General features: G+C 41.6%; 1 protein-coding gene across 3 annotated transcripts; it reads right to left on the reverse strand.

Annotated features, from left to right (window-relative positions):
* Nucleotides 1–304: 304 nt before the first annotated feature.
* capn5b (calpain 5b) lies at nt 305–21,779 on the reverse strand. 3 transcript variants are annotated; one of them, XM_027006805.2, is made up of 14 exons: nt 21,637–21,779; nt 18,877–18,985; nt 17,912–18,090; nt 13,937–14,068; nt 10,846–11,054; nt 10,390–10,582; nt 9,185–9,378; nt 6,802–6,879; nt 6,251–6,446; nt 6,025–6,147; nt 5,596–5,792; nt 5,276–5,397; nt 4,375–4,511; nt 305–4,242 (listed from the first exon to the last, which is right to left on the reverse strand). In XM_027006805.2, exons 3-14 carry the CDS (start codon nt 18,074–18,076, stop codon nt 4,060–4,062), a joined length of 1,929 nt encoding a protein of 642 aa, XP_026862606.1. In that variant the 5' UTR covers nt 18,077–18,090; nt 18,877–18,985; nt 21,637–21,779; the 3' UTR covers nt 305–4,059. The 3 variants fall into 3 exon arrangements, with proteins under 3 accessions (XP_026862606.1, XP_026862597.1, XP_026862615.1); XM_027006796.2 differs by lacking the exon at nt 18,877–18,985; XM_027006814.2 differs by lacking the exons at nt 13,937–14,068; nt 18,877–18,985.
* Nucleotides 21,780–22,317: the final 538 nt, after the last annotated feature.

The raw sequence follows: 22,317 nt of genomic DNA on the forward strand, positions 1-22,317 counted from the left end.
CCCTCCCACCCCCTCCTGTTACTCCCTTTGTGCTTTCAAATTGTGCATTGAAAAGGTCAGGTTTTATATCTAAAAATAGAAACAATGCATGGCTGATACGATCAATGAACAATTTGTTTAGGAAAATGGCAATAGTCTGACATCACCACAAACAGTACAACACAAGAGTCACCATAACAGAGAACATAATGTAATAATTAAGTAAATTGCAAGTATGTCAAACTACTAACTACTGCTATTCAAATGCCATATGGAAATATCACAACAGATATTGTATTTTTAATGTTTTATTTCAAAGTCATGCCACAAGTTGACAAAAATACAAAATAGAGAAAATAAATAGCCTAATTCAAGAAAAAATATAAAATAACCACAGTGTAACCCAGGAGAGACTTTAACAAACACACCAAAACAAAACACACATCTAAACATAAATAAGATACAGTTTTCTGAACCCATACAATCAGTAAACATACAGTATTCAGTTTTGTTGAACACAAGACACAATGGATAGATATAAAAGATTAAACAAAGAGGTATAAAATGTTGACAAAAGATACTTCTTATAAAGTTCCCAGTATCTGCTACCGTATACAGAATGTCATCATGCAAGGGATTATTTGTGTGTCAATTTCAAGTTTAACATTGGCAGAAAAATACAAGAGTATCACAAGCTCATTCTCTGGGAAAAAAGAGCAAGAATTATAAGTCACACTCTCTACAAGCATTCTCTGGCTCTTAAGGCTGTGCTGCATCATGGTGGCTCGCTTCTGGATGGAGCATAGCGCTTCCAATTGGACACAGTACATGCAGCAATGCAGGCCAGCAAGCTAGCGCCTTAAAGAGAGGAGACAGAGATACGAGGCAGATACAGCAGTGCCACTAATCAGAAGCTGAAAGAAACACTCAAGAACAGTATGTCAGAACTGTGTTGGTGGAAATTTAAGATGCCTAAAAACAATCTTTTTCTGTATCTTGTGAGTTACAAACTGCTGATATTTTTTCCATATTTGCAATCATTCATGTTGATATCTTCAGGGGATGAAAAAATATTGTTGTAATATTAACATCCCTGAAACTGGATGTTCTGCAGGTATTTGATAATATACTGGCTACTGCCACTTTCACATAGTCATACCTGGGCAAAGCCAGGCAGACATTGTACATATCATCCTAAATTACATGCAACACAAGCTTATACTTGCATATGGAAACGGCAGCAACATCAATAATGAATTTTACAGAATGTTATAGTGAGTCTCAATTAATCTGTAACACTGGAGAACAATATGTCCAAGCACAAAATAAGCATGTGATAAAGCAAACGGTGCTGAAGGGAAACACAGTCTGGAATAGGTACAACAACCAGATTACTTTTGGCATGTCTGACACTAAAACACTGAAGATTGTTAGCTTTGATAAACTGAAAAAACATATGGAGAATACAATTAAAACAAAGAGAGAATACAATTAAAAAAAACATATTCAAGGCTCAAATCGGAATGGCACATTAATAACCTTCATGGCATTTGAACTGAGTCAACACATTCAAAATATATGAAGCTGGCAGTGTGGAAGAGAAAGCAGAAGAGTGACAGAAGGTCATTAAAGAAGAAAGTCAGACGGATATTACCCTGGTAAGAAACATTACTAGAGCTTGAAGCCACGGATCTGCCTTGGGATACATGCAAAGGTGTAACATCTTGATACTTTCAGTAAAGTTCTCTTGAACAAGGCCCAAGCAATATTAACTGGATGGATAACAATTTCTTTCTGACTAGTATTTCATTGATTCTACTAATCTGTTTATGAAAAAAACATACTCTGTCATGCTTGGCTGCCATCAGAGGCAATGACTATGTTGATGTGGTGAGAACACTCACGATCCCTGCAAAGTCTGTAAGAACTTTCCTTTTTATCTCCTAATTGGGAATATTGAGTAAATTATACATAGAGACTGAAACATTGGTGACTTTAGTTGGCTTAGGTTGTTCAGTCTAGGTTATTTAAAACCAAAGGTGTGCAAAAGGAAAACTCTTTCCTGAATGAAGTCACGTTGTCTCTGGCTCTGTGTCTCCTGTTTCCCAGTATACTTTGGGCGAGTCTGTTTGACATGAACTCTCTTCTGCTTTTGACATCCAACACTTAATATTCTTGGCACTGCATATTCAAACCAGTAAAGTGACATTCCCCTCCCCAAACACAAACCCTCTCCGTCATGGGTCATGAACCTTCAGACCAAAAGAGAAATTTGGTGCTCATTCAGGAAGGTGATAACTTCTCTGTTCACAGGAGGTCATGATGACTATTCAATCTTAGAGTTAATCTATTGTTTTGTTTAACGAGCAAAACTGTAAACACAGTGACTATAAAACTTGTAACTCTTGATTATTTTCTGTAAATGAAAGATAAATACCTTAAGACAGTGTGAAACATCTTAAATGATAGAAAAAAATGACAGGAAAATGCCCTCTTTCAGGTAATGCAATAAAGAGTGGCTGAACTTGTTCAAACATGTGACTTTATAAATAAACTGCTCAGCTATTCTACACTATAGCTGACATTCAAAAACATCTTGCAGAATTACCCATTATAAGAGAACACCAAAAACTGTATCACATGAAACTATATTAAAATAATTTATATTATGGGCTTCATTCGTCTGTGCTAAGCCCATTAAGTCCAAAGCAAATGAACTCGTTGCAACACTTAAACTGATAATGGTAGTGTATAAATAGATTTGTAGCAATTCCTAGTGAAACAGCACACTAGCCATTAGAGATGACACAGATCTGGTAATAATATCCAGCAAGTGTCTATAAGTGATTCAAGGGAGATAATCCTAATGTACAAGTGCAGTGCCCCCTAGTGGAGTGGAAGAACAGTTTTTATAAGACCCACATCATGGCACATTCTGTTTGGCAGTAGCTGAAGAGAACCCAGCTATAGAACACACACATATCCTCACATAGTCCCATCCTCAGTGCCAGAGTGAGGTATACATGCAGAGTCTGTTTACGTGTGTGTGTGTGCGCGCTTATGTGTCCATAGAACTACCCTTCACTCTAAAGCACTACTGGAATTGATGGAATCCACCCTCTGCTTACACATGCATGACTTAATTGTCCTTTAAGTATGTCTGAGGGACTTATTAAGAAGAGGTATACATACATACAGACACACACACACACACCCACCCACTCACGCGCACATGCACACGCACACATGCACACGCACATGCAAAAGCTAAACAGTCATTTTTTATTTGTCCTCAGGCAGTGGCGTTACCATGGACATGACATGGCAGAGAGGCTGGGAAGGCCTTTGGTCCCCGGAGATGGCTGGCTGGAGCAGGAAGCCCTCTCCATGTTCCCACGTCCTCCTCTTCTCACTCCTGTTGTTAAGCTACTTCAAGCATGCTGCTGCGCATCCAAGGAGCATCCAGTGAAAGCCCAGTGCAGGAGTCCACACAACTGCCAGGTGCCACACTCTTTACAACAGTGTGTGGAGAAAACTAGGTTTGTTTGTTTGTTTTTTAGTGTTTTTTGATTACATTGGGGTTTTTTTTTCTGTTAATGACAGCTTGGGGGAGAGGGGAAGCACACCACAGGCCAGTTAGTCCTTGATCTCCGTAAATGATCTCTTCTTCAGGCTGATCATCTTGGAGGAGCGTGAACTGCTAATGTGAACCTGAACAGGTGGGGGGCGCCTGACTGTAGGGAGGGAGGGGAGGAGAGATGAAGAGAGAGGATTTCTGCTGAGGTAAGCTGGCAGTGCAAACCTGCAGCTGATCGTGTGACGAAGACGTTCCCGTTACCATGGCAGCCTCAGCTGCTCACGCAAGATTAATGCATAGCCCTTATGCATACTATCAGAGCAGGGTAAAATGAGCACTATAAAATCATATGGCAGAGCAGGATAACTCTTTAACTGAAGGTTAATGAAAACATGATAAAAAAACTGATGAAGGAAACAGAGACAGAGAGAAAAGAGGGATCTAGAAAGATAAAGGGAGAATGATAAAGAAAGGGTACAGATAAGGTCGTGGTCACTGAGTGGTCAGATGTTGGTTAAATTAGTGCAGGTGATCAATCGCACTGTCAGCGTGCCTGGGAGGTCGTTGTCTTGGCGACTGGCCTTGTCTCTCAGGTGAACTGTGTGCTGCTCCTGCCGGTCATTAGGATCACTGAAGAGGGTCACCTGACCCAGGAAGGTGTCAACAATCACGTTCTTATTGTAGATCTACCATTATGAATGGGCCAATCAGGAGAGAAAGGTGATGCAAGGAGCATTAAAGGGAAATGTGTGAGAAAACAGAGAAATAGAGAGATCAGCACTGCTAATTAGAGCAGAAGAAGAAAGCTGCACACTTACCTCAACATGAATGCCCTCTTTTGGCTTCTTGCGGTAGAACACCCCCTTAACGTCAAAGTTGGGGCAACGTGTGTCCTTATGCACAGGAGATCGAACCTTCTCTCCTTCACAGGTGATGATCACATATGGATCTGAGGCTGGAACAAGACATCGGTCATGCATTCAAACCGTGCACACTTTCATGCTATATCTGACACCTAAGGCAACACTGCAGCTATACAATATAACAGAGATACAGCTGAATCTACATGTAAAATAGGAGACGGGAAAAATACTTTCTATTTTTAAACAAACCAATTTTGACATCTAGAAAAAGGAACATGGTACTGTATGGAAATCCAGTTAAAAGAAAAATGCAAGGGAATTTTATTATTACAAATAGTACAATTAAGCTAGTTTATGGAGATGGATGACAATGCAATAATATAAATAAATTACATTGCTCCAAAGAGGTACTTTAAAGAAATTTTGATTCTGAAATATAAGGGACACATATTTACAAGTAACTGCCATTTGTTTGACAAACTGCAGTAAACCAGAATAAATCAGGTACTGTGCAAAGAAATGGTCACATTTGAGTTATTGGGCTGATTAATAGCAGTGGCACCCTGGAACTCGATGTTTTGTGTGTCTCCATGGTGGAGGGTATTTATCCTCATTGCCAAGACTCAATATCTCAGCTGTTGATACTACATTTTTTAGGGAACCAGGCACTGCAGTTCTCTATGTAACCAGAAGAGTTGCCTGTAAGTTTAAGATAAGGAGAACTATTTGAATGGATTTAGAAGGAGTACATCCTAAATAGAATGATGGGATGGGGAACTTAGGCTTTGAAAGCATTAAAAAGGAGGGTATATAGGGCCGTAACCTGCACGGCTGCTCGCTGTTAGCAAAGGTTTACCTCCATTAGAGTCTTGTCCCTGCAGTCCTTCAGCACTCAGCACATGCACCTGGGTGACCAGCTGAGGATATCCACACATGCCTGTCCAGCATGTCTGAGGAGGCTCATCCAGAGTCAGCTCTCTGAAATGACACAGTGGTGACAGCAGGGAATCAGAATATCCTGAGCACTAATGACCTTTCAGGCACAAAACGCTTATGAATGTGGAACCTCTCATTGAAGCATTTGAATACAATTGAAGATTACAGAGAGATATTATAGGAGTTATAACTAATATGAGAAGGAAAAACAGTGAAGGAAGTAATAGCAGCATGGTTTACTTGCAGTCTGAAGGCACATCAGTGAAAACCCGGAGTAAGAAGTCACCCTGCTGGCCAGGGTCAAAGGTTGTGGGAATTATGACATAACGGCCCTCTTTTAGCTCTTTCCTCAGGAAGACGCACCGAGAATTGATGTAGATTGAGCCAGCAACCTTCTGTTGAGCTGAGTGCATGCGGTACTTTCTATTTAGCTCCACCTGGTGGAAGGGAGGTACACTGCAACTAATGAGGCTTTTCTCAGGACATGAACACATTGGTTGGTATTAACTGTGACAATTAACCAATCATGTAAGTATTTCTCAAGGGTTTTAGACAGCTCTCTTTAGATTCAACCATGTCATAATAAATATCCTGATGACATTTTAATGTCTCAAAACAATTAGGTATGCTTGCTGTGTATTCGCATTTGATAAATGTACATTCCAGTACCCGATGGATGTCAAATCCAATTGCCAGGTTCTCGCCTTTGCCTTCCTTGGGAGTTGCCCTTCTCTCTTTCTGCTGCAGGCAGATCAAAACCTCATCCTCCACCTTTCTCACGTCAAACACATACTACAAAAGGAAAACAATAATACCAACAAAAATACTTTCTAAGTCTCTCAATTCCTAATGCATACACACACCCCCCCACACACAGGCATGCATATACACTTACCTGGGGGTTCTGCAGGAAAGTGGCCTTGTGGTTGATGCAGCCTCCGGAGCGATTGCGGAGAGGGTCATCCCGGTACATCCAGGAGCCCCTCATCACCTCCTCCTCCCAGGTCTTATGAATGCTTAAGTAGGATGTGTTTATCAGCCGGCACAGAATCAGGTCAGTGAAGTAGTGAGAGAAATCCTCAAAGTTCATCCTAAGGGCATAGTTAGAGTCAATGGGGAATGAAGTCACTATACTAGTAAATTAAGAGTTGACAAATAGTTTTCACCAAATGCATATGATGGTACACTATGAAGCTGAAATCATTGGTGAGCAATATTTTTATGGTCTTAATTTGAATCCAAAGTAAATATGCACAGCTCATTTCTGTGGCTACTTTGGTAATGTGCTACTTTAACTTGAACCCAATGTTAACTAACCCATAAAATCAGCTTCACCATATACTGGCCAGAGTGCAGTTTAGAAGAGACACTTCAATAGATGCTTCATTGTACTGGGTTTAGACCCAGGCTGGAGGCTGAGGGGCAGATTTAATGTAAAAATCTCACCAGAACTCTCCATCATCTTGAACTGTGACGCCTAGCCTTTCCCTCTCACTCTTGCTCACCTTCTTCCACTCCTCAGAGCTATAGAACACATCACACACACACACACACACACACACACACACACACACACACACACACACACACACACCAGAGTGCTGTTCATCAGACTGAGAGACTGAAGTAAGTACACATGCTGCTTCAGGCAGCTCCTGTGGCTCTGTTTTCTGAGGATTTCTGGAGCACAACACAGTACGTCTCATCAAATCCTCAAATAATATTACATCTGGCCAACATATGAAGAAATACAGCCTTCCCCTCAGTAATATCTGTCTGAATGGTTGGTAAATAATTCAGAGGCAGAGCTTAAAGCTTTGATGTTGGATGCAAAAAGGAAAAAAAGAACAGTTTTTTCTTGTTCAATTACAACTGCATCTCAATTTCACAGCCTGCTGTTGTATAGGAAATTTTGGTTGGCTCTGATAAAACAAGACTCCAGTTATTTAAACATGTAAATATGGACACCTAAACACCCAAGAACCTCCCCCTTCCACCCCAGAGACTTCCAATTTTACACCCACCTGGCTTGATATTTCAATTTCATGCTGGCTAGAGATAAGAATAGACATTTTAGCAGTGTCTGTGTGTTATTTAGATTTAACCTGTCTCATGGGACGGGACAGAGATGGTTTTCTCTAATCTCTATGGACATTCACTACTACAGTGCTATAAGAGGTAAAAGTAGCAGTATTTGTGTGCCTGTGATAAGATGAATAGTAATAGATTTAAAGACAATGATAAATAAATGTTACATTTTAATGTGAATTAATATTTAGTGAAGTAATGCACTAATGTACACTGTGTGCACAATTATTGGCAAGAGAGTATTTTCACCATATCATCATTTTAATGCATATTTTCCAGCTCCAAGCTGTATAGACTTGAATGCTTATTTGAAGAATATCAGGTGATGTGTATTTGTGTAATGAGTAAGTGTGTGGCCTAAGGAGACCAACACCATATATCAAGGTGTGCAATTATTTAATTATTAGGCAGATTCTTTTCCTCAGGCAAAATAGACAAAAAAAAGAGATTTAACTGACTCTGAAAAGTCAAAAATTGTAAAATGTCTTTCAGACGGCTGCAGCACTCTTATAATTGCTAAGATATTGGGGCATGATCATCAAAGGTTTTGTTGTTGTAGTCAACAGGGTTGCAAAAACCTAACTGCCAAAGATTTGAGAAGAATCAAATGTGACGTGACCAGGAACCCATTATCCTCCAGTGCACAGAAGTACAAGGTGTTCAGTACTCAGAGATATGACCAAGGTAAGGAAGGCTGAAACCCGTCAACCACTGAACAAGACACATAAGGTGAAACATCAAGACTGGGCCAAGAAATATATGAATACAGATTTTTCAAAGGTTTTATGAGATGAGAGTGACTCTTGATGGGCCCGTGGCTGGACCAGTAAGGTGGAGGTGGGGTACTGCTATGGGTTGGTGTTATTAAAGATGAGCTAGTTGGACCTTTTTCAGGTTGAAGACGGACTCAAAATCAACTCCTAAATCTAAACTCCTGCCAGTTTTTAGAAGCAGTGGTACATGAAAAAGTCTGCATCTTACAAGAAGATCATGACTTTTATGCAGGACAACGCTCCATCACATGCATCGAAGTACTCCACTACGTGGATAGCCAGTAAAGGCCTTAAAAATGAAAGAATAATGACATGGTCCCCTTCCTCACCTGACCTAAACCCTATTGAGAACTTGTGGGCCCTTCTTAAATGGGAGATTTTCGGTGAAGAAAAACAGTACAGCTCTCTAAACAGTGTTTTGGAGGCTGTGGTTGCTGCTGCACAAAAAGTTGATCAGCAGATTAAGAAACTGACAGACTCCATGAATGGAAGTCTTGTGACTGTTGAAAAGAAGTTTGGCTATATTGGTCACTTTTTTTTTTAATGTCAGAAATAATTTGTAAATTTTGAGTAGTCAGTTTATTATTCTTACTTTAACAGATAAAAAATAAACAAGTCAGATGGGAAAATTTGTTTTTCATTTAGTTGCATAATGATTCTGCACATTAATAGTTGCCCAAAAATTATGCACACATAGATATTCTCCTAAGAAAGCCAAAACATTACTTTTACTTTCTTAAATATTCAGCTTTATTAACTTTTTGGATTAACCAAGAGCACTGTAGTTGTTCCAATAATAAAATGAATCCTCAAAAATACAACTTGGCTAATAATTTCACACAGTGTCTGCCATAAGGTGGAAGTCTTCACAGAAAAAACATTTTTAGTCTTTTTTTTGGTCAAAGTTGTTTTTTGTTTGCTAAGTAGAGTCAACACTAGACCTCCAGTCCAGTAGGGGGCATTCTCACCTGTCGCTCCAGGGCCCACTCCACTCCTTTTCCCCCCAGGGGTTTCTCATGCGGATCATGTGGAGTTTCTCAGATTTGAAGAAAGCCAGCAGGCCGTGGCCCAAGCGCACCTTCCGCACATCCGTCACGGCGTAGGCGTGGCCTTTAACCAAGCCGCAGTCCAGCCGAGCCTCCATGTCCTCCATTGTAGTCGCCTGGGCAACATGACAATCGACAAATTCCATTTCAATTAACACAAAACAAAAGTGCAAACAAATAAACAAAAAACCCAATATGAACAAACAGCAGATTACTATTTCACTAGCCAAAATTAAGATATAGAAACTATATAGAAGATATAGTCTGAAGAACAGTGGCATTTCCTTTGACATGTAAATTAAATGACAGTGGAAATGTCTGTGCTATTAAAAGCAATACAGAGTAAAACATCAATGATGAAACAAGTAACTGATGTACATCACACCGTACGAGACTGAACTACCGCCTCAAGAGAAAATGGAGCTCTCAGTATATGACAAGACTTGTAACCTCCCTGTGACACCCATTATTTGTCAACATAAATGTTCTCAGATTGGCTTTGTGTCTCCAGAATACAGGGAGGAGAGAATGATTAAAAAAAAAAAGCAATTAGACAAAGTGTGGAAGAGGCATGGACAGGGATGTTAAATGGTTTTTGTTGTGTTCCAAAAATAGCATTCTTCAAAATAAATGCAAACTGTGCCTCCTAAACAAAAAAGCAATAAAAGGGCCCAAGCCCCAAAGCTGTGTGACGCGAATAGGCTTGCTCTCTTTTGTACTCTAGATTATCTTGCATCTCTAAGAGCCCAATGATTCATGTGTTTATTTGAATTGATTTTTCACTGCCCTGACAATGCTCTTGGATGTCAATATGTTCACAGTAATATTGTGTCATTGTGTATGTAAGACACTTATTGTTAAACAGGGAACACAGCCATTCACAAATTGCTACAAGAAAATGAAATTCTGGAAGAAGCTAATGGATACGTAGAACAGCAACAAATGCAGGTTATCATGATAGGCAACTAGACAGTCACTGAGACCACACAAGCAGAGTTACTCCACAAAACATTCATGAACTCACCCAGAAAAAAAGTACAATATTCCTTAAATATACTGAAGCACAGAATGAACTGTTAGTTTATGATGAGGTTACTTTAAGTTAAGTAGAATCTTGTTCTTCCCACCCTGATGGAGCAGCTTATGAGGCCATCCCTGTTGTGGACCTTGAGAACTCTCTCAAAAAGCTGATTCCTGGCTACTTCATCCTGGGCAAACTGGCCCTCCAGCAGGTCCACAGGCTCAGACACGCCACCGGTGAAGTCCACCAAAGCATCAGCTGTGTTGCCACCATCCAGGGCTTCGTAGCAGCCGTACACTCTGCAGAGTCAAAGTGTCTGAGCTGCTACAATTTGGTTACTTTAATGACCTTCCAGCAATGCTGTGTGCATTGATGCATTTGCCTTATACAAATTTTCTCACCCTCCTTGGCAGAGGTGCTTACCTAAATTATTTTAAAAACTAACTCCTTAATTTCTTCTTTATTATAATGCTTCCTGAGATGTGTTTTCACTTCCTCATGCTAATGTAATGCAGTACAAACAGATATGAATAAAATTCACTTTCTTCATATGGTTGCTTACTTGGCATAAGCCTTCTCCACCAGGGCACTCCAAAACTCGTTGCTGTCATTTGAGTGGCAGTACACTAGCTGGTTCTCCACAGTGGGCAGGCGGTCATCGATTACCACATCCACCCATTCCCCAAAGCGCCAGAAGCGGAAGTGGAAGATTCCTGCATAAGAGTCTGGTTTCTCTGGATCCCATTCCTGCTCCCTCCAGTCTGGGATAACCTGGACAGAGGGATGATTATGATGAGGAGGAGGAGGTGAGAGACGGCATACATAGCATATAAATACCACAGTTTATAAATACCCCCTTATAAAGCCTAATAGCTCCCATCTTGAACAAAAGAACAACCTAATTTATCACCATGAATTTAATATCTGTTTAGTGTATGAATCCTAGAAGTCTAATAAGGGTGTGTTCAGACTTGGTAACTTTGGATCGATTAAAATGAACCCTGGTGTGAAGTGTGAACACTTCCTTTGAAACTCTGGTTCACACCAAATAAACGGACCAAGACCGCCTGAGCATGTGGGTCTTTATCCGTTTCTAAATGAATTCTGGTGTGGTTTGTTTGAAGTATGAACACAATAATAACCAGAGGAATCTAAATGAACCAAACACAGGTTGTGATGACAACAGATTTGACAGGAAACAAGCAAAAAAAAAAAGTTTTCCATCACACTTCAGTACAGGCATTGGACACATACGTCGTCTTCTTTTGCAGTGTACCTTATTTGGTATGTACAGCGAGGAATTTCTGGTGCTGTTTTAACTCCTTTATTAATTTTATGACCTCTTGCTGTGTTTCCATATGGGAAAAAATAGGTACCCCAATAAGTGCATTAAGCCCATATGTGCATCATATTTCACTTTTTTTTAAAAGTTATTCTGGTTGGATTGTAAATTTGTGAGTGTGAATGCTAAGCAAACCAGGACTAAAATGTAACGATTTAACAATCATTTTCTTGTTTAGTCCAAACCAAGGGAACTGAACTACAAGTATTTTGTCTCAGTTTCCCTTACAAAAAATTGGAACCAGCAATTTTAAGCTCTCCACCAGCATTAGTGGTTTAACAATTGCCTGCCATGTGATTAAGCAGTTTTAGCAGTTCCTCAAGGGCAAGTGGGCTGCAACCAGCTTCCTGTAGGGAGGCATCTTGCCAATCATGCTTTCCAGTCTGCTCTGTTCTCATGAGCACTTCATGTTTCTGGGAGGCTGTAGTTACAACACAGAAGCTCTCATCCCAGGAGGACAGGCAGCTGTTAACAGAACGATAACAACTTCTGCTGGAGGGGCACTGGAGCGATTTAGAGGGCATGAAGGGGAGCAGAGCTACTTTCATCACTATGGGGGCACTGCGAGACAGCACAGAGATTGGATTTGAAACAGTTTAGTGGTTATTGTTCTGAGAACAGCAAGCCTATCACCTCTGCTGCAGGCTATGCTCTGTTAATGACCTCAGGTGATGATCTGTCTGCAAAGATGCAAAGACCTTTCATGCTATGAACCTTTCTTCTAAATGCTATGTTACTACACCTTCAGCTTGTTCACCTTGAATTATTTGTGCCTTCCAGAGTTACGCCATCTATGCATCAGGCATATGGAGAACAAACACATATGTAGCAAATCCAGTTGTCCCATATTTCCTGAGGGTCCCTGCTTTACAGCTCCAAACATCACAGAACTATGGTTGCCTTGAGCAAAAAACCTTACTGTGAAATAATTTGCTTTGTTGTGTGTGAGCGAACAGCAGTATTCTCTGTATTCACTGAAGGCTCCAAAGAGGCAGGTGCATGAGACAGGCAGAGAGAGACATTGGTGAGACACACACAACATGCGAGAGCAACAGCTGAGGGAGCCACGAGAAACCCAAGCTCAGTCTGAAGAAGAGGAGAAGGGACATGACAGCAAAAAAGCCTCCATCAGAAGCATGGTGAAAGCAGAGAGGAATGCTGATGATGGCCCAGACACACTGTTACAGGGCCATTGTGCTGAGGCCCAGGAGTCTGGACAGCCGAGTTGGACAAAGTGCATGATATGCCTGATGTTCTGTTTGCCTTTGAGGGAGACCATGGTTTTGCGGGAGCCATGGTGTCTTCCACATAGCTCAAAGGCTTTTGAGTGAGGAGGTCAAAGAGAGCTGTACCATGGCCTGGGTGCACACACGTGCTCTGAATGAGCTTGACCATGGCTACATGCTGCAGATACATTATCTCATTAAAATGGATGTGGATGTGTGGTTCAGAACACCGTGTGCATGATTTAATGGCCCAAATGATTTAATGTCTCAAAGTGCAAGTTTGGGTGTATATGTGTGTTCATGTGTGTGCAGGAAACTCAAAGCAGTAGGGCAGAGATTTAGGGTCATGGACAGAAGCGCACTATCCTCCATTCATCAATACCTGGCCCTGTCAGGAAAACAAACTGCAGGAGGAGGAGAGCAGTGAATATGTGGGGAAATCCCTGAGAGAGAGCAAGAGAATGCCCATCTGGGCCTATGCAGTTGTAAGGGTGAGGAAATGCAGCACAGCCAGGGTAAAGCAGCAACAACAACAACAGTAGACTGCTACTATCTGAGACAGGACAAACTCTCAGCTTGGCAGGTCGAACTAAATCACAATGTACATTCTCACAGTTCAAACACTGTAGTTCTCACAACTAAAATACACAGAACTACATAATTTACTCCTTCTATTCTTGTTGGCTTCCATGGCAACAGAAAGCTTGATTGACAGCTGCTCTAGGAAGGTTTGGTAGTTGCATGTATCAGCAAGTAAGTGTGAAGGCTGGGTAATGAAGCCACAAGTGAACCGAGCATCAGTTAGCAGGTCCTAATAGAGGTTGGTCCTCCCAAGTCCCTTTGCTGCAAACAATCTCTAATGGAGGTCTCAGAGAGCTCCTGAGCTCTGCATGAAAAACCTAGTGCAGAGTAATGCACTCTCTAACACCCAAATAGACTCTCAAGGACAAAATAAATACATATTTATGTAGTCACACAATGCAAATCCAGCAAAAGGAAATATTTACTGAAGCAGCATTTGCTGACATATAAGAATTCATTGTCATAAAAAAGGGCCACACCCAAAACATACAGACACTACATACTTTCTGCCACAGAGACTCGCGAGAAGCCAGGCTGGAGCATGCTGCCACGAACCAGCAGTTTCCCAGCTGCCCTTGGTGCAGGTCATGGGCACTGATCCCATCCACAAACAAATGAGGATCATCACATAGCTCCTGGTAAAGAGAAAGAGAAAGCAACAGGTCTTAGAAGGAGCAAGAGAACAAACATGTGAACAGGACACAGGTAAGTGAATATAGGAAAGAGGTAAAAAAAACAAAACAAGACAGGTATCGTTGCTGTAGATTAAAAAGACTATAAAGGAAGGAAAGGAATATAAAATGACTATGTGAGATGGAGACCATAATAATCTTTCCACTGGAGGAGCAAGCAGAGAAAGGAAATGTAAAATTAACAGTGACTGGGGGCTAGAGTCCAGAGCTAAATCCAATAGGCATTTATGACCATTTAGCCTTGCTAAAGCTATGTGCCTTCTAATTTGCCCCTTCCTCCCTTGTACACAAATACAGACCATTTACATGCATAACAAGCTATATATCACATTAAAAGAAAGTGAAAAAACAGAAAAAATCTAGAGAGTGAGACAATGTGCAGAAGGCCGTGAGTATTTGCTAAGAGTGTTTCGTACAGAGACACAGATCAATTCAGTGTTTTTGAATTTGAAGGAGGCAGCGTGACACAATCAGCCCCAGTAAGATCCTACCTCCCAAACTCTCCCCATCTCAGACTGCACACCGCACCCCCTGGCTGGGTGGGGATGCTCTCAAGCTGGGTGCAGAGGAGCAGAGATGCTGAGAGAATACAAGTGTAAGAAAGTGAAGATGTAGAAAGATGCTATGTGACTGTGTGTGTGTGTGTGTGTGTGTGTTTCACAGGCTGATTTACCCTCACCAAATTCCCTGCAGAACCTCTGCAAACCTCCCTGCAGAGCCTGTTTCAGAATGCACCAGCAGAACTACATTATACTAACAAAATTTCAAAAGGACAATGCTTCTTGTGTGAACTTCATGTTCTTAAAAGAGTGTCTAGAAATTAAGCATGCGCAGTCAAGTGAAACACATACACAAAGCTACACAAACACACTGTTATATGAAATGCTTCCCAGATCTCAGTAGGTGGGGTGTAGAGGATTTACACTGTGTACTTCCCACCTGCTCTCAACAACTCATATCACCCAACAGGCAGGACATATTCCACCACACACTGCTGCAGCATGGAAATATGAAGTGTGATGATATCATGCGCACATGAAAAAGCACACACACACCTCTTTATTTTTTCACAACCCCAGATGACATGACACCGAAACGTTTCTGTGCACGGTCCATCTATTATAACCGTTCACACATTCATATCACAATATGTTCACACTGCACGACTGATCTTCCATCTACCCGACCCCTGTGTGGATGTGATAGTGCTGCTCTGTCAGTATGTGCACAGAGATGTTGAGTCCATCTTCATGGTGAAATAGGAATAGAAATAAGCTCTTTAGTGTTATGACTCAACAAACACTGCCAGCAGTCGATGACAAACACTAGTCAAGTTCATCTCCAGGACAAATTTCAGACAATTTCAGACTTATTGACTGCAGCTAATGTATGATAGTGCAAAACCTGAGTAATTATGAGTACTTCTGTTTTAGACTTCTAATATGTGATCTGAAAGCCACAATGTAATAAAAGCAGATCAGATAACTTGACATGGTTTCACAGTCTATTAGTGATCAATAGTTTACTTGCATTTCGGATACCATTTGAGGGTGGAATAAGTATGAATGGGGGGAGAGTGACAAAGTGATAGATAAAGAAAGAAGAGAGAGAGAGAGAGAGAATGTGAGAATGTGTGGAATGTGTGGGACAGACACACAGAGCTTTTCAATGCAATGAACTTTCTCCAAGGCTCCAACAATAAATGCAGCCCTCCACTTCTGATATAATTCCAATGTTTTGTGCCTGTAATGTAAGAACTAAGCCTGGTGCTAGGAGTGTGGCAGTCCTAGCCTCAGCCTTAGTTCCTCTGTATGCTATATTAAAGACATTCTGACAGAATGCAGAATGTTTAACTTGATGTGTATGTCAAGGACCTGAGGCTTTAGATTTAGGTAAAGAGGTCCAAGGTTGTGCATGTGTGTGGGAAAGTGAAGCAGTTCTGGGAAGGAGCTGAGGGAACTGACTCTGAGCAGACTCAAAGTTGGTCATGTACCAGCTCAGTGGAACAACCACCTCAGGAACACATACATTTATAATTACAGCCCAAAACAGCATTCAAGGGGCAACCTTGTCCTGGATCTAGACAGTTTAAAGACTAAGGTGCATGCGTATGTGTGGTTACAAATTCTTCAACAAAAACAGAGTGCCAGCAAATACCTTGTACTCAAAAGCATAGGAAATAAAGCCCCATCTCAACTCACCAAGAAACACACACATTCACATATACATACATAAATACCCACACAGATGAATGTACACACAACCGCCTTTCCAGACCCTTCCTATTTTCTGATTTGTATTAGTTGATGTAGTGGTGTGTTTCAGAAGCTGTTGCTAGGTCTTTTCTCTGAGTAATGACAGACTGCTAGACCAATCAAAGATCTATGCAGTATTGCCTTCAGTAGCCAATGCCAGGTTCACAGGGTTGGAGAAACCAAGCTCATGTCACTGGCTCTCAGTCTCATTCATCTTAGAGTAGAGGGGGTTGAAAAACCACAATTACTAACCATCACAATTGGGTCCACAAAGGCGAGCCAGGCACAGACCGCAGGATGGGAATATGGTGTAGTGGGGAGTGGTGGTCAGGAGAACAAATAAAATGTAAGGAAAGGGGGGGGGGGATTTTTCATGACGCACTGAAATAGTGCTAAGCCTGATTTGTGGACACATCTTACAGTCAAACGCCCAGAAAGGATACTGCCAGAGGCATTTCATTTTACACCTCAGAGACAGCCCTCATTGATTCAAAGCTGCAAAGGGGGAGAGGGGGGTTAAGTGGGGTGGGGCAATCAGAGAGAGAGTAGAAAAAGAGAGAGAGTCCCATGGGTGAGGCACACAGGCAAGAGAGATTACTAGAGACAAAGGTGGAGTAGTGTTAAAAGGACGCAAAATTTTAATTGTGCAAACCCAATCCAACTCTGTAGTCCTACTCTTCATAAAACACGCCATAATTACAAAGACATAGTAATCATTTATAGAGCAAAAGACCATGAGTGATTATTCAGTCAGTCCATTCTTTGCTTCCACTGCCATATAAACACTCTTTCTTATGCCACTACTGTTTGTAGCAGGTCTGACAGTGTTTTAGTGGTTACCCGTGTGCAGGGCTGCTGAGAGGTGAATGTGGATGTTGCAGTGTGCATTTACAGCCGTGTGTGTGTGTGTGTGTGTGTGTGTGTGTGTGTGTGTGTGTGTGTGTGTGTGGCTAGTCAATGCTCCAAGAGAATGAGCATGTGAAATGAGTGAGGAATGATTGACCTAGACAACCCTGACACATAGCCTGACACTGGGTACAGTATGCAGTGTTTTTTCTTTATTATCTGCACGATTATAAATACAAAAATACTATATATTGTCTAGTATGTTGCCCTGGTATTAGTATTTAGACTGACTACTTTACCTGCAATCTTAACAGGAGTAATAACATCTAGGCCAGTGCAAAGTATTAATAAAAGTGTAAGTATAAAGGTACATAATGCAAACAATATGGAATGTAAAATGTTTTGGTCAAAGAGCTTTCCAGTCCCTGGTGATGAATGACAGACAGCCCTTCCTCCTTGTTCTGCACCCCTTTGTCCTTTTCTGCCTTCCTAAATTATTAGACCCCATGAGAGGAGAGTAAATTAACAGGGCCCACATACCTTGCACATTGCCCAAGATGGTTTAACCTGCACAGCATGCTCTGAAGCTGAGGAGGCAAACGTTTGAGCAAAGCTGGCTGCTCAGTGGGTGCCAGCCTTGGTTTGCATGTATGTGGGTGGCTGGGGCCTGACAGAGAGTACTTACCTGTGGCCGCTTCCAGTGCACACGCCCAATGCGGTTGCCCTGGTAGAAGAGTGAGTGGTCAGCAGCAGGGAAGAGTGGGTCCTCAAACAGGCTGCCACTCTGTAGACACTGCTTCTTCAGAGTGGAGTACTGCTGGCCCTCGAAGGCCTTGGCCGACGAGAACATCCTTCAAGATGCCACTGCGGGAGAGGAGTGAAGAGACACATGCTGTCACCCAATTAGAAGCAGGAAAGACATGACTGGATACACTGGCCCAAAAACTGTACCTTCACAGAACACAGAGGATGCTGCCCACCTGGTGGTTTACTTTCAGATTTGGACACTTGAAAATTGGACATAAAAATATATCATGCCATATCACACCATAAGATACTATTAACAGTTCGAATAATAACAAAAAATATATGGAAAAATTAATATATCAAACTTTCTCCCAACAGAGAAACACAGATTCTTGATATTCGTCCTATGAGAGCTTATCATGAGACCTTCACATATGGAAGCAATGCTATGATTGTGATTAAATAATGCATATTCGTGCTAATAAAGATTTCACCTCTCCTTTGACATTTAAGTGACTTGAGGGTGAATTATCACCTCTTTATACTGTGTACCCTGAGGCACTACCAGGTGATGAATTGCTTGTGTATGATTTTAATCATAGCACCATTACACACTCTCTTCCTATCTATATACCTGCTGTCAGTATGGTGAGGATTCTAAATATTTCCTTGGTACTACTCTAACTGAAAATATGTCGTCACCCTGTCAATGAAAACAAAAATTACAAAGCATACCAGGCCATTGACACATAACAAGGAAGAAAACACTACTTGAAAAAAGGTGAATTCCAGCTTGCAAGAAAAAGAAATAAAAAATGCTCACACACACACACACACACACACACACACACACACACACACACACACACACACACACACACAGACAGAGAATGCCTCACACACCCGTGCTTCCTCCTTGCCACTTTCAGATTGGCTGCAGCAGGGTCCTGCAGCGGTCTAAAATTTCATTGGTGCAGTTTTCAGTGCCTGCACACATCGACCCGATCATTACCTTCAGAAAGAAAGAGACAAGAAGGGACTTTTTCAGCGGCATATGTGGTTAGCAACAGATTCCAGTTGCCAGGGAGACATTCGTAGGATAAAGCAATACAGCCCTCTAATCTTGTTAGTCTTAGGAGGACGCTCTTACTGGAGGGCTGTGGCACACACAGTCTGTGTGGTGGCGAGTGCTCCTGACCAACAACCCGAACACGGCCAGTGTTACGTGGTGCTGGATTCTCCCTGTGCTGGCCATGGTGTGCTCCCAATTCATACACTCCCCTAGCATAGCTCAGGATGAAGTGTGACATCACACATACACAAAGACACACACATGTATGTATGTATGTATGTGTATGTATGTATATATGTGCATGTGTGTCTGTGTTTAAACTGTGTTCAAAGTTCCACATCGGATGAGATGGATGAGATATAGGATGAGATACATTACAGAAAGGTCTAATGAATTGCAGATATGCTCCCCTCCACGTGTTTTGGAGGAGGTGTGCGAAATGTATGGGGAGTCTGTCAGTTCTAGCTCTTTGGGGGAAGGAGGATGCAAGAGTGGTGGAGTTGCAGTAAATGATTTCTCTCTACCTCTGGACTGCTATTCTGATTAATTATGACTTCAGCTCTACAACTACTGTTTTTCAGTAATGACAAAATCATTGACGGATGTCAGCTGCAGCTGCAAATACTCCTTATGAGCCATTTTATCAGGCATACACAGTGGAGTGCACAAGACAATGTATTCTGCACAATAAATGAACATTTGAATGCCTTTGGTCTTATTTGCTATCAAACATCTTTTCAAACTAAATGCACGTATTCTCCTAAACAAAATAAAGTGACATTACTTTTTATAGCCTCAAAGCTCCTGCCTTTTGACAGAAGATTATTAATCGCTTGTTTAAGGTGGGTTTGTGTGAGCATCACTGGGTCAGTATTTCAGTGATCACTCGATTACACTCTTGACTGGAGCACCTGGAGAAAAGAAAACACTGCATTCAGGAGCCAGCATGGCAGATGGTGCTGGGCCTCATCTTGTGACTTACTCGGGACATCAGTGAGACCACTCTACACATACATGCAAACAGATACTCTCTCTGTCTTTTATATGTATTTCTCTCTTCTATCTCTTCCCCCTCTCTCATCAAGGCAGCAGGTAGGAAACACTGAATCTTATGGGTGGAGAATAGACTCAGGTGGCTTACAACCAAACCCGAAAAGGGTGAGCAGCATGCCTCATCACACTGCCTCATATGTACACATACATGACTGAAGTTGGTCAGACACTGTTAGCGCACTGGAAATACCATACTGACATAAATATGTTTTCAAATGGAAATAACATGCCAGCTACCCACTTCTTTAACTGACACACCCGCATTGCCAATTTATAGAAAGCAACCTGAAATTTTACAAGACTGGTAAATTATGGTAGTTTAAGATCATGGCTGTTTAAAGAAGGGGATAAAGTGGCAGTTGAGGTGGCAAATTACTCTCCACATCCAAATGGATCCTGTGAGCTCTCTCTTGAAGTATAATCATCCCACAAGACAGAAAGATTGTAACAGCAGCACACTGAAAATACTGAGAGAGGGAGAAACAGGAGGAATAAATAGAGAGAGCGAGAGAGAGGGGGGGTGAGGGAGAGTGAGAGAGAGAGAAGAAACAGACATAGAGCAAGAGCACTAGAGGAAAGATATAGAGATAGTGATAGAAAGAGAGAGAGAGCGATACACTGGCTGGCTGGCTTGGTAGAACCCCCTTCGCTCCTCTCCCCTCCCCCACACTCTCAGGGTATCCCAGCCATGGTACTGCAGCCACTGCCTGAATGCATATGGTGTACAGTGTCATCTGCCATCCATGCGTGGATCATGCCCAGTTCCTCAGTCTCCTCAGCCTCATATAGATTCATTGGATCGCATGGTCATACAGAGCAGGCTCTTAATTACTTCTTAACTCATATGACAACATGTTAACTGTTACATAATACAGATTTTGCCACGTAATCTTTACTTTTTATAATGACCAAAAATAATATGCAGGGGCACACCATTGTAGCGATTCCTTAATGGGTCAATTAAAAATCCTTGGACATGGGATATTGTACTGTTCTGAATTCAGTAGTTTGCATACATAGGCTGCAAGGGCTTTGTCCATGCGATTCAATGAACCGGTGACCAAACTTATTACAAAGCTGGAGGCTCGTGAGTGTTGGCCATAATATCTCTTTAAGCATCTGATTTGTAATTTACTATGGGAAGTCTCTTAGTAGCTCAACACAGTACTATTTCCGTTTAGTTATGTGTCGTGACGCGACTATGTATTTAATAAGGAATGCCGTATGTCCTTAGGCGCAGCTCCTAGATAAATCGTATTTGGATTACAAGATCCTTGTCACCTGTAAGTTTAGCATAAAAGACGAGCGCATATTCAGCATTCAGCAAATTTATCTGCTGAGGAACTGGTGCTCAGAATGCTTGATGATAAATATAAATAAAGAGTAAACAGGATCAGGTCTCTAGCAGGTCTATTCTAAGAATGCCAGATTTTAATGAGATATTTTAAAACGAAATATTTAAAAGCAGTCTAACATCGTGCCCTGTTCAAACCATTGTGACCGTGACTGCGCTACGTGACTTATCACCCAGCCTATACCTGCGCACAGCTCCAGTCCCTCGGTGGCGTCTTCTCTCTGGTCCTACGAGGATCCAGCGGCGTTCTTTCGGTCCCGCGGTGCCAACCTACGCTCTCTCTGCAACGCACTGCTCGCTGTATTCGCTTGCAGACAACCACTCCAGCGCGTCAGGGAGGGGCTTACGAGCAGGGGGAGCCATTTCATCCGAGCATGTGCAGCAGAGATTGACTCGCTCGCGCGCGCGCGGTCTAACACCCCCCCCCCCCCACCCCACACACACATATATATATATATATATATATATATATATATATATATATATATATATACATACATTTATGGCATTTCGTTGACGGTTTATCCAAAGCGACTTACAATATTGACTGAATACAACTTGAGCAATCGAGGGTTAAGGGTCTTGCTCAGGTGCTCAACACACACACACACACACACACACACACACACACACACACAAAGGGGGAGTGCTACTCAAAAATATAATTATCAGATAGACTATTAGTCAGCACTATTAACACTCCACCATATTATTATTATTATTATTATTATTACTACTACTACTACTACTACTACTACTACTACTACTAGTAGTAGTAGTAGTAGTAGTAGCAGTAGTAGTACAAAAATAAAAAAATGTAAAAAATTCTTTATGACCCTCGAGGCCCATGACTTCACATGATCCA

The sequence above is a fragment of the Electrophorus electricus genome, chromosome 6 (genome assembly GCF_013358815.1).
Source record: "Electrophorus electricus isolate fEleEle1 chromosome 6, fEleEle1.pri, whole genome shotgun sequence".
Classification (NCBI taxonomy): domain Eukaryota; kingdom Metazoa; phylum Chordata; class Actinopteri; order Gymnotiformes; family Gymnotidae; genus Electrophorus; species Electrophorus electricus.